The sequence below is a fragment of the Pelobates fuscus genome, chromosome 12 (assembly GCF_036172605.1).
Source record: "Pelobates fuscus isolate aPelFus1 chromosome 12, aPelFus1.pri, whole genome shotgun sequence".
Lineage (NCBI taxonomy): Eukaryota > Metazoa > Chordata > Amphibia > Anura > Pelobatidae > Pelobates > Pelobates fuscus.
The window spans coordinates 15,873,654-15,887,177 of NC_086328.1; the positions used below are offsets into that span (position 1 = coordinate 15,873,654).

General features: G+C 38.8%; 1 protein-coding gene across 1 annotated transcript in view; it reads left to right on the top strand.

Moving 5' to 3' along the window:
- Positions 1 to 13,524, top strand: part of PEPD (peptidase D) — a 154,418-nt gene that overhangs the window by 102,603 nt on the left and 38,291 nt on the right. The window contains exon 10 of the mRNA XM_063437660.1: positions 6,499 to 6,567. Within this exon, the coding sequence (XP_063293730.1) occupies positions 6,499 to 6,567 (69 nt within the window). The remainder of the gene's footprint in view (positions 1 to 6,498; positions 6,568 to 13,524) is intronic.

Genomic DNA, 13,524 nt, shown 5'->3' on the forward strand with positions numbered 1-13,524 from the left:
GATTAAAAACCCTTGTAATGCGGAAAATCTCCAGGGCTGGAGAGCTCAGAGATCTATTAGTGTTTAAGTCAGATTATTGGTTTTATTACACATTGGTGTGAGAAATCCTAAATCTCTTTATGTCTATTACCGTGTTCGAGGACATAGTGTAACGCCTCCGCTGTAATCTGATCATGTGGCATTGGTCATTTTTAGGCTTATGTAGGACTGGGATGAAGTTTATAGAAAGCAGTATATTAAACACTTTGTAGACCTTTTTCGTAGTGAGATTGACAATATACACTTTAATATATGGCCCTTACAGATGGATTGTAACATTTCCACTATTTCTCTATAAGATTGTCCGGATGGATGGCCCTGCTATGTAGTTTAGATGTGTGATTAGTAGAATGCTCAGTGACTTGTAGTAGATTTATCCTACCAATTGATTTCAGAAAATAGAATGGCTGAGCAAGCTAAAAAATACCTCTCACACAATTCCCTTTGTAAAAGTATTATTTCTAAATAAAGTATAGATTCAATAAATATACTTAAATAAACTTTCAAAACCCCGTTGCTCTGACCTCCGCAAATTACATAACTAAAGAGGTTTTCACCCATCTGCCAATACTGGGTACTCTAATTTAGCATTAAAATAAAAAAAAAATATTAAAAACTGTTTAATACTGAATGAAATGAGGGCACTAGAGAATTTTAGACGCTATAACCAGTTAAATGAGATGAAGTAGAAATAGTGCCTGCAGCGTCTCTTTAATGTTTTTATGTATATATCATGCGCCTGTAGCCTCACTGCTCAGTTCTCTCCCATTTAGGAGTTAACTCACATTTATACCGCTCTAGTCACACCTCCCAGCATATGTAACTGGCACAGCCTTTCCAAAATCTTCCAGAAAAGAAACATTAGATATTCTAGGTTCCTTTATTGCACAGTCTGTTTATTGTAGAATTTCTTATCTCCTGCTCTGTTAATACCATTGTAGAGCCCGCAGGCTCCTGTGTGTAATTAAAGCTCAATTTACGGAGCAGGCGAGAAAAATGTCTAAAGTAAGTCAGCTCTGAAACTTTTTTTTTTATTTGCAGGCTGTGTCAGTCACTGCCAGTGGAGTTGTGAATAGGGCTGCATAAACAGAAAAAAGGGGATTTAACTTCTAAATGACAGAGAATTGAGCAGTGAGACTTTGGGGGCATGATCTATACACTAAGACTGCTTCATTAAGCTAAAGTCTTTTTGGTGACTATAGTGTCACTTTAAATGTCTGTGTAAATAAGATTCATTGTTCTTGGTCCATAAATTATTAGTAAGTCACCCAAAATTTCTCAGAACAGCCCCGTCCCTGGCATCACATACCTTAAATGAAAGTGTCTGTTTTCCCATTTCAAATTTTGGGAGTTATGCAAACAGTTGCCATAAGCCACGTGGCCTGGAAGCAGCCATTGTGGATAAAAATGTCATGTGGACATTGTAATTAGACAACCTTTTGGCCTCCTCAGCACAGGGCATAAGATGATTCATGGATATGGGGCTTGTTACCGCATATTAGCGACATGTTTAAACAAAGGACAGAGAGCAGCTGTACACCTTCACCTGCCAGTCTAATTAAATGGCTGAGGGTGATTGGTGCTGAAGTTTATAGACAGCTGCTAAGCTGCATTTGCCAAGCATTGTCCTAGGCCTGAAACATAAAAGCTCTTTTTTTTTTTTTTTTATCTCTTCAGTATGAAAGCTTGACCCTGTTATTGGCCTTCTGTAAGTAATGAAAGTTTATAGGCCTAAATGAAGGAACTGCATTAGCCCTGTGATATCACCAGCCATAAATTATTTCAGGTCAATCGCCTTCTTGTCCAGCATTGGAAGATACTGTGTCATGGACCAATTAAATCCTCCTAATTCTTCACTCTTTCAGGAAGGGCGACAGGCAATTCTTGCATCAGTGAATTCCTTTTTTCCGCCTATTAAGCGGGAGCAGTATCTGTCTTTTAGATTATAATTTTTTTTCCATGCTTTACGGCTGTAAACTCTTTTTTATTATTTAGGAGTTTGCTGATCTTAGCGAGTATTTCTTATTTTTACCCTCAGGCTTGATTTGAATTAGTCTTCTTACCCCTAGGGTGTGATCCGCACTTCTTCCTGAATCTCCCTAAACTGCAGAGCTGCCAGTCAAGCCTTACTTTTTTGGGAGAGCCAATAACGATTATAATTAAAGACTTCCTGTGCTCAATGCAAGTATGTTAATCTGCTCTGTAAATTCATGACACTTTTAAGTCGATGTGTGGCTGAAGGGCTGTAATGATAAACTTGGGAATCGCTGACATTGAATGGAGATTGCATTGATGAGCCCCTAATGTGATTAGTGGGAGGGATGGGACGGAGGGAGATCTGGATGTAACTGACAGCTGCTCTCAAGGTACATTTAGAATTTCATATCATAATGGTGGATATCACCTACGGCTCCTTGAGACGCCTTATAAAGAGCGTGCAGCTGCATACAGTATAACCCGTAGATTAAAAAGGGATAATTAGCACTTGGTTGAGATATATATATATATATCTCAACCAAGTGCTAATTACCCCATATATATATATCTCAACCAAGTGCTAATTACCCCATATATATATTTTGTATTTCAAACAAGGACGTAGACAAAGCTGATCTTCCTTGTTAAAACAGAGGAATATAATGCAATAAATGGCCTAATTGTATTTTGGAGAATATACCTATAATATTGCCTATAATATAGATTTAAGGGTAACAGCCAACACCAGTAACGTATAGATAATATTCTCTATACAATGGTCCCATTCATTTTTGCGACTGTGGCTATTTGAACTTGACTCTTCAAGGCCTTATAGCCCTTTTCACTAAATAATGGTAAAAATAAGGAATCGTATTGTGATTGCATGTTAACAGGGTGTTCAGTTGGAACATCCATGTCTAGTATATAAGCCTCACAATGTGGCGTTAATTGGTGGAGAACCGTATAAAGATATGTTGGTCCTAATATCTATTACTTTGATCTTGATAAAGTCTGATATCCAGACGAAACACCTAGACCTGTGATTTTACACTCTGTTCTGCCTGGAGGTAGAAAAACAAAAGCAATGATTGTGTAATACAGACTGATCTTAACCGTATTGATACAATATATTTGATAAGCCTTGTTAAGCATGATTGCTTAATAGTTTGTATGCAGCATGATATAGGGACATTTCATGTAATCACTACATTGGCTGAATGGATTTATGTAATCAGTGAGACATCTTCACGTTTAGTCTGCCAGATTGCACCATTCCTCAGAATACTTGGTGCATGAAATCTCAGAACCCCAGATGCCAAGGTCTGCAAGAGATTTTCCTGCAGCGTTCTGTGTTTTTGGCATCGGTTTAACTAGCAGATTATGGTCATTGCTATTTTGTTTCTCTGTTTTCTTTTTATGTTGATTAATCACCTTTTCCAAGATATTTGTATTATCACGTGAGGAATAATTAATGACGGAAAATAAAGTAAATAGCTCTGTGTTTTATAAACTTGGCCTGCTGGTTGTCTACGTCAGGAAGTTGGAATATAGTCTGGGTGTGTTGGGAAATATTCTTTCTCTGATTGGTGGATTCTATTAGGAGGAATTCAGTCTTGTTCAGAAGGTAAATTAAAACCATTATTGGTCAATGGCTGACCATGGCATAATAGCTGAAATGGCTATTTCTAGAAAGCAATGCCTGATATTTGATTTTTATGGTGAGAGTTGTTATCAAGACTTAGCCCATAGGATTCCGACATGGAATGATGGAATTCTTGTTGGAGCCTCCATACAGGAGGTAGGATAGGGTGTGTTGGACAAGCTATCTCTTTCAGAGCTGCTGCTGGCTGCAGGTTAATTGGATTTAAGGTTGTTGTTACTATTGCTCGAAGTAAGTCCACTTTGTAACGCTGTTTATTGAAGATTAATTAGCGTATCTCTTTGTAACGAGTGCACAGCAGCTGGAATGATGGATAGATTTGAACCCCAGGTGATGCTCTATAGCCTTTTATTGTGTTGATTGCCTGTCTAGCGCGTCTTGTTCACGTTAAGTAAAGACCATAACAAATGCTCCTCTGTGATTCCCTCATTAGGAGATAAAACATCCAAAATATTGTCATGCTGTTAAATATTTTTTATTTTAGCAGATTTAGCAGTGAAATGAGAATTTATGCTTGTTTGCAATCACTACTAGAAAAGTTCTGGCATTCTTTAACTAGCAGTCACTGTAGAAGATTAAACAGCTCCTCCTGTAGGTTAAAATATATCTTTTTATTCTCTGAAATAAACACATGGTTTTATTATTGTTTGTTGTTGTTGAATATATTTTATAAATAATGCATTAAAACAATGAAAAGAGAAAGTTACTTATATTCAGGGGTGTTACTGGCTGAATAGGGATATGACCTGTGTTGGAGCTGTGCAGGTCCTAAAATGGTCTGGGTCTAATTTTAGCCCTGAATATCCTGTAATGTTAAGAGAAAAATAAAATCACATAATTTGTCACATAAGTTGTGACATTGCCACTTTCAAGCACCATATATGGATTTAATGGACTGAAACTTACTTTAGCCTGCTGAAGTGCTTTATGTGTCATCTCACCTCATTACAATTTGCAAAATACAGATTTCAATCTGAAATCTGCACAAGTGGCAAGCGTGCCGTGTTTCTCCCCCAAGTCTCAGTGTACCTGTAAGTGCATGCACCGCGTTAGGGCTCATTTTGTCTTCGATCCCCTGTGTCCCTGACTGGTTGCTGTGTCTTCTCTGGGAATCTGCACGTGACGCAAAATCAGAGGCTTATCAGTGAGAAGCCTCTCATTGGTCATTTCCTTGGGGAGATGTGACTGTGTCTGGGGGAAAACAAGACTACAGATGAGATCCTTTTAGATGTGCCCCCGATAAAAAAAAAAAAAATGCATATTTTCATTGGGGGTATATCTACCAAATAGGGGGTAACAAAATTGACAATGAAGTGTTCATTGAATTAACTACCAGCACAGTGTTTGTATATTACTGTAGGTACAGGCTTTTAATGCAGTGAATACAAAAATTAAACGTGTAATCAGAGTGCTGGGAATCTCCTTAACCCCTGTGTGACATGTCATGATTCCCTTTTATTCCAGAAGTTTGGTCCTTAAGGGGTTTAAGGAACACTATAACATTACGAATACATTCGTGTCCCTGTCTTTAGCGGTATTAAGTGTAGTGGTTTTGGTCATTAGTGTCCCTTTGAAACAGCATGGTTATAAAGCTATACAGAGCACTGAATTTTTCACGACATGGTGTCATACTGTGAGTCAGATGGCATGTTTGTGTTTTATTAAGCTTGTGCATGTTATAGGGCAATGTTTTAGGAGGGGGTCAAAGAACAACAGTCATCAAATTGCCTTCTCATTTCATTACAGGTTTATTACATTTAATGAAAGTTAATGATTTGTTTAAATGATGTATATTGATTTTATTTATTTTTTTCCCCGGAGAATGACACTTTATGTCACTTGACAGCTATGTTGGGTCAGATTCTACTGTTATCTGACCAGTTTCTGCTCAACCGAACTTGCCTGCTCCTACAGGTTCACACAGAGCAATAACAGCAGCAGGTAAGGTAGGTTGAGCAGCAGCTGGCCCGATAACATAAGAATCTCAGCCAGATCACAGATTGAAATTTTATCAAAAAAGTCAATATACATAATTAAAAATATACAACAATAAGTTCAATTAAATGTAATAAACTTAAAAAAGTGACATTTGTCCTTTTGATCCATTTATGTAGGAGAGGACCTATATAAAATTGGGCTGAAGCACCTGGTCTTTTTACCACCTGGGATAAGCCTGCTCAACTTCAAATGTGTCCCTCCGTGCACTACTTAGTGGGTCTGCCTGGGTTGTAGGTTTGACACTCACCTGGGTCTCCTAGTGCCCGCTGTCCGCCCCCTCTTTGGATATCATTTAAATGGGAGTTCCTGTATGGAAGGAATTATTCACTGAGTGTGTCAGCTTTATTCATCTCTTGTTTATATAAAATGTCACCCTGCTGATCGAAGATAAAGACTGGTAGAATGTATTGAGCTCAGGATATTCTGAAGCAGAATCAATGGTTTGTGTGTTACCTACACCGGAAGCAATGGTGCATTGCCAATGGAATTGCATTATTTAAGTAAAAAAAAAAAAAAAAAACCTAGTCAGCGATTTTGGGTGACATTCTTCCATCTTACCGTTTAGTGAATAAACCGACTAGAGTGAAGATTTGATAAGTTTGACCTGATGTGAATGACTCGATTTAACTTATTTATTTTTTTGTTGAGAGGGGTTATTGGAGTTCATTATATAAGCTGTGGCTGGAACATAACTCCCAAAAATGTGTCCTAATAATGTATAAAATGTGTTACGATAGCTTTGAGAGACCGTTTATAGACTATATTGTGCTTTCATGTATTTTGCGGGTTTAATGTTAACCAGTTGTTTTGTTTCCCCCCCCCAGCGTGTTTCTGCATTATTGCTATGCCCGTGGAGGAATGAGACACACTTCATACACCTGTATTTGTGGCAGGTATGTATTGATCAATACTGGTGCGGTATTGCATAAAGGGAAACATTATTTGCCAAGGTTTTTAATGTTCTGTTTACTTATTCCCTATATTTATAAATGTGTATTTGTCCAGTCCTCTTTGTCCTGTAACTGGGCGCCTCCATCTTGGCTCCGTGTCAGTTTGTGGTATAAGACGGAGAAACACAAACAATGTTGTTGTTTTTTAATCTTGCTCCTGGCTGTGCCAGGACTGAACTGGATTGTGATCTTAATTAATGAATTAGTTAAATCATTAATATACAATCAAACGAACAGGACATTAACAAAAGGTTAACACAAGTTTTAGTATTTAGTATTCAGTGGCGTAAGAAGTGATTGTTCCCATTTAATGAAACACATCAATTATTGTAAATATAGCGTCAAATTGTTTTATAAGCTCTAGATTAAATACCTGGCAGCTCGTACCTTCTAAAGGGGGTTTTATAAATGTCTATAGTACTACATTTACAGTGACAGGATATCGAACCTGTAGGTCTCCAGGTGGCTAGATTTATAGCTGCAGCCACTCGGGTTTGGAAGGGAGTCGTGGCCTCCCTTCATCCTAGTCACGGTGTACAAAACGACGGGTACTCCTGTAGATAACAAAGGTATAAAGAGACATGAAGATCAAAGGAGAATTTCCTTGTTATCGAAGTTACAGAAATAAAACAATGAAAGCCATTCTCATAGAATTATCTTACGTTATTTCCTTCAATATAAAGGGTCATTGTTTATGGAGAGCTGTTAGGTTTAATGTATTTTCTGTTGAGGGATGCAGAGTTTAGTTAATGGAGGGCTGAATGCTTTATTGCTTAGTCTCAATCTGCTGGGTATAGTTTATAGAAGGCTGGGTGGCTCATGGTTTATGGAGAGCTGTCAGTGTTTATGGGGTGCTCTTGGGAGTAGTTGTATAGAAAGATGTAGAGTTCATTGTTCATCACATTGCTTGTATTTTACGTGGTAAAAATATCAGGGGGTTTGTAAAAGAACCCAGAGATTTGAATTACTGTGCAGCAAGATAAATATAATATTAATATACATTTACTTAATCCCTTTTGGGCGGAGGATCAGGAAAATCCCTTATTCTTGTTTGCATTTAAAATAAGAGACGTCTATGACAAGCTATTATAAACACCGGTTTTAAAGGGATACACCTCCAAGTTTTTTTCCAATTATAAAACCGTAAGGAATTTTTGTTTACACCTCCTCAGTGATTTCAAATCTATTTAAAGCATTCAAAAATGTTTAATGCTACTTATTGGGACCTCATAATAATGGATCGTCTTGCAGCGGATACTCTTCTGAGCTTTTTCTAAGGAACCTTTTGGAAATGCATTCGGCGCCATTTGGTGGAAACGGAACCTGCAATGTTATTTTCCATCTTTGTTACTGCATTTTCTGTTTAGATCCTTGGTTAGAGTGCTGTGAAGCAAATCAGAGAGAAAATTAACTGTGAATCACACGCGTTTAGAAATATATTGGATTCACATTTTATAGTTATGGTCCAAAATAACAATCAACAGGGACAGATGTACCCTCTGTTCCCTACATCTATATTATAAAATCTCCCTAATGTCCAGGTAATTTCTCCTTGAATACCCTCCTGTGTAGCACTAGGTTGAAAAGCTGTATGTTTAAGCAATGGCTAGCATCGTAGTTAAAGAGACAGAGGACATTTATTACTCATATGAATGAAATAGAAAGTACAATCTGATCAATACATGTTGCTGGCTGTATTTCAAACAAATGTGTAGCTCAATATGTAGGTTTTTCCCATTTTTCTTCTTCTTGTTTGCCAGAATAAAACAGGAAAGCCTTGGTGAGTGGAGAGAAGGGTTGCCAAATCTCTAAGTTGGTATTTAGAGACTTCTATAAAATTATGCTTCTGGGCTTCATTTTGACAAGCCTTATAGTGTGCATTTATCCATCGTGTCCTTAAAATAAGTGTTGATCTGTTAACAATGGAGTGGGAGAGGGGAGAGCTCAGAGCATGTTTTTACAACTTTACTAACTTTCGTATTTCTTCACCTTTTATGCTCTTTTAAAGTGGAAACCTACGCAGTAGTGCAGTACAGTGTAGGGCATCTTTCAGGGTGAGAAGGCGTGTATTGTAGAACACAATGAATTGTATATTAATAACGCTGCACATAGAGCCCTTTTCTAGGACAGTGTTGGCAGCCTGGAAGCAGATATCTCAGCAGAAGATTGACGTTGGTGACATTTGCTGCAAATTAGTGTTTGTTCGAAGAGGTTAAAAAGAACAAAAGACTGGATGTGATTTAGAGGGGACATCAGTCATCGGAGCGTGATTTCTTTAAGATTAAAAATCAGCTTTTTCAGGCCCAAGGCGATATTTCAATTATTGGCATATTTTATTTATAAGACGCTGCCGTGCTCTGCGTCTGAAACGCGTGGCAGAATTACCAGCACACAACAGCCTCACTGACACATATCACACAATCCGTAGTGCTAGCTGCATATAAAATAAACAGTAAATGTCATTGATCCCGTTTTGTTTCAGTGGAATATAATATTTAACCCTTCAATTCCAATTATTTGAGCTGCATGCATTTTGTTAATTTATAGAATTGAAGAACAAATGCTGTGGTAACTTTACCTTTATTATTCTCACTGTATCCACAATCCATTCTATATCTGAAAGGACATCTAATATATCTATTACACGTTATATATATATCATTGTTGGCCTTTACTGCTTCCACTGGGAGGCTGTTCCAGGTTTCTACTACCCATTCTATATGAGGCACAGCCTTTACTACCTCTGCTGGAAGATTCATCCTGGTATCTTGTGCACAGTGGAAGGCTGTTTTTGGTATTTGCTCTATAAATTCTTTTCACATTCTTGTTTTAATTCACCTCTTTAGAATAAATGTGTCACTTCCACAATCTATTAAAATAGCAACAAGTTACAAATATATACATAAAAAAAGTACAAGATAACCGGTGCAAAATGTAGCGAGGAGCATTCCTTTGTTACAACCAGGGCCGGTGCAAGGATTCTCGCCGCCTCCTTATGAATGCAACTACATTCTCTGAGGTTTATTCACTAAACTGTGAATTATAGTGAAAAGACACATTGAGTAAATATTAAAGGGAAATTATAGTGCCAGGAAAAAAAAACTTGTTTTCCTGGCACGAAAGCTTCCCCCTCTGTCAAGCGTCCCTACCTCGTAGTTCTAAAGGAGTTAAAAACCCATTCCGTCACTTACCCGGGTTCAGCGCTGGCTGAAGTCCACCTTCACTCCTCAATGGCCGCATTAGGATTTCCCCGTAGTAAAGTATTATACAATGCTTTCCTATGGGGTTTTGGTTAACGATGGACGTCCCCATGCATAGCCACTAGAGGTAGAGTTAACCTTGAACGGCAATTATTGCAGTTTATTAAAAATGACAAAAATTACTTTTGTAGGGTTAAGGGTCCTGGGACAGTGCATCCAGACTACTTCAATGAGCTGAAGTGGTCAGGGTGCCTATAGTGTATTTTTTAAGTAAAAGCAGATGCACAGTGAGAAATTTAGAAAGCGGAAACAGCCTGGAGACATTTAGGGAAAGGATAGAGAGACTGTTGAGATATTTAGGAAACAGAGACTGGGAGACATTTAGGTGAGAGACATAGTAAGCACGTAAGCACACATTTAGGGAAAAAAGAGACACACTTTCACTCACACACACTCACTGACATACACAGAGTCACTTACACACTCTCAATAACACATGCACAGTCTCACTAACACACACACACAATGTTACTTGCACTCTCTCACTAACACGCACACTCTCACTGACACTTGCACACTCACTAACACACAGTGTCACTTGCACACTCTCACTAACACACACACACAGAGTGTCACTTGCACACTCTCACTAACACACAGTGTTACTTGCACACACTCTCACGAACACACACTGTCACTTGCACACTCTCACTAGCACACGGTGTCACTTGCACACTCTAACACACACTGTCACTTGCAAACTCTCTCTAATACACACAGTGTCACTTGCAAACTCTCACTAACACACAGTCACTTGCAAACTCTCACTAACACACACGATGTCACTTGCACACTCTCACTAACACACACCCTGTCACTTGCACACTCTCACTAACACACAGTCACTTGCACACTCTCACTAACACACACACAGTCACTTGCACACTCTCACTAACACACACACAGTCACTTGCACACTCTCACTAACACACACACAGTCATTCAAACACAAGCTCACACAACTTTACATAAAGTCACACTTTATTTACACACAGAAATGCAGCAATTTAACACACACACACACCAATTTACAACCATTCATACAATAAACAATCCCCTTGAGCCTACCTGGGTGCTGTGAAGAGAAGAGGTCCAGGCTGCAGGAAGTTGTTCTTCTATCTGTTGGGGGAGCAGGAGAGCCATGCACTGTGAGCACAGGCTGCTTCCTGTTCCCCTCAGAGTGGTTCCGGTGTTCACAGGAAGGATGCAGCCTGGATACCAGGTCACATCCCGGCTTCCCCTGTCTGCAGGAAGCATGGCATGGCAGCATGGCAGCTCGCGCTGGGGGGGAGCAGTGCATCTCGCGCTGGGGGGAGAATGGCGGCTAACATTGGAGATGGACAAATACTAAAGGACTACAGCAATTGTAGCCTTACAGAATATTAACGTTACAACATATGGAAAAGAAAAAGAAAAAAGTTAATTTTACAGGATTATTTACTGAAGTGAGAATTATCTTGCTTATGGTTTCAGTTTGGCTACTCTCACCTTAAATTTGAAATTCACTTTGAATTTTTACATTTGTGAATAAACCAGTCAATGTCATCTCCTCTTTAAGAACGGGATATTGTACTTCCAACAATAAAAAAAAAAAGCTCTGGTGCATTGAGGCATGGTCTCCACAAGACCTCTGAAGGAGTCTGTGGTATCTGGTACCAAGACATTAGCAGCAGATCGTTTAAGTCCTGCACGTTGGGATGTAGGTCGATCGGATTTGTTGTTCTAGCACATCTCACAGATGCTCAATCTGATTTCTTCTCATACTGCATCCTGCTGCCATATCGTCTCCAGGTAAACAACGCAAATGTACCTGACCATCCACCTAACTCAAAAGAAAAGGTCATCAGATAAGACAACATTCTTACATTGCTCCATGGTCCAATTCTGGCACTCAACTCCTCCATCACAGGGACTCAGATTGGTCTGTGGCAAACTGCAATGCACTCTGTTCGGACACTTTTATATCATGGTCAGCATTGCGTTTTTCATCAATCGAGCTACAGTAGATCTCCTGTGTGATCAGACCAGGTGGGCTAGCCAGCGAATCCTGTTGCCGGTTCATTGGGTGTCCTTCCTTGCACCACTTCTGGTATGTACTAACTATGCATACTGGCAACATTCCACAAGACTTGCTGTTTTGGAGATGCTCTGACCCTTGACATCTAGCCATCAATATTTGGCCCTACCACATAGGGAAGGAGTCCAACCAGTGGGGATTTAGGTACAGGCTGGCAATTTTAATATTGTGAATTGAATCAAGTTTACACTTGTATAGCTGCTTTCAAAGTCTTGATCTACCCTGGTTCTGTTACAGGGATTTTGAGAGTGATACTTTGCTGCTCTCTATTTGTGAGCGGTATTTCATTCTTCTCAAGTTCCAGTATCACACTATTTGTATCTCTCTTTGTGTTTTCATATTACATCATACTGAGTGATTTGAGGAGGATTTAATCTTCTATCATTTGGAAATGGCTTGACAAGCTTTATTTTAAAGACTAAGTTTTATTGTTTTTTACTTGGTGCTCTTAGTGGAAGTATTTTTAGAATTGTATTTGCACATTTGTTTGTACTTTAGAAGTGTTTTAAAAGTGAACTTTATATTTGCATTACCCTTTTTTCCATTTTTTTTTTCAATTGCACTTTATAATTATGGTTTGTTTAATATCCCATTTGATTTAAAATAGTTTGTCTCAAAGACAGTGCGCCTTTCTATTTTATATTTTTAACTATTTGGCCCTTGTCAAAGTCACTCAGATCTTTTTGCTTGCCTATTTTTCCTCCTTCGAACACATGCAATTCAAGAACGGACTATTCACTTGTTGCCTAATATATCCTGCCCCATGTTGGGTCCCAATGTAATGATGTAATCAATGTTATTCACTTCACCTGTCAGTGGTTTTAATGTTGTGGCTGATCAGTGTATTGTAATGTTATTTAATAGAATGTTTGCAGTATGTGAAACCGATAAGGCTGTATTATTTATGTGTTGCCCGGCAATCAAAGCAAAATTAAAAAAAAAGTGTGACAGCTCCTTCATCGTATCTGTTTAAAGGTTACAGGCACGGACATGTGGCCAATGTGACAGCTCAAACAGGATGGATCTATTTTTCATTTCATTTTTTCTCTGTGAAGATTATCCGTCTAGGGAAAACTGCGAAAGAGCAAACCGGTAAACCTCAAGATTTATACCTGTCTCGTAACCTGAGTCTGATGGGCCAGGAGGATAACAGAAGACATGGCTACATGCAGAGTCCAAGAATAGGTCACGGGGAAGATCACTTTGATTTCAGATGTGAAGAACAAATAGACTGGCCACTCGAGGGACCTCTGCACAGTGCATGTTATTCGGTGCGCGTCTCAGTCCTGTCCCTGAAGATCCAAACTTTTCTTTTGTTTTTTTTCTGCCTTGGAAATTTGTGAGCGGGCAGAATAGAGACCCAGGGCAGCCTTCTTGGTTCTAATTTACTGCGAAATCACATCCAGGTTCAGTGAAAATGGCACAGGGGTGAACAGTGGGTGTCTTCATTTTGTTCCTGTTCTAATAATCCATCCTGCTGTATAACTGCAGGAATCATTTTAGGAATCACACCCTGTAGTTTGTGGCATCCATCCTTTCTCCCAACTAAAATAGAAGTTGTGA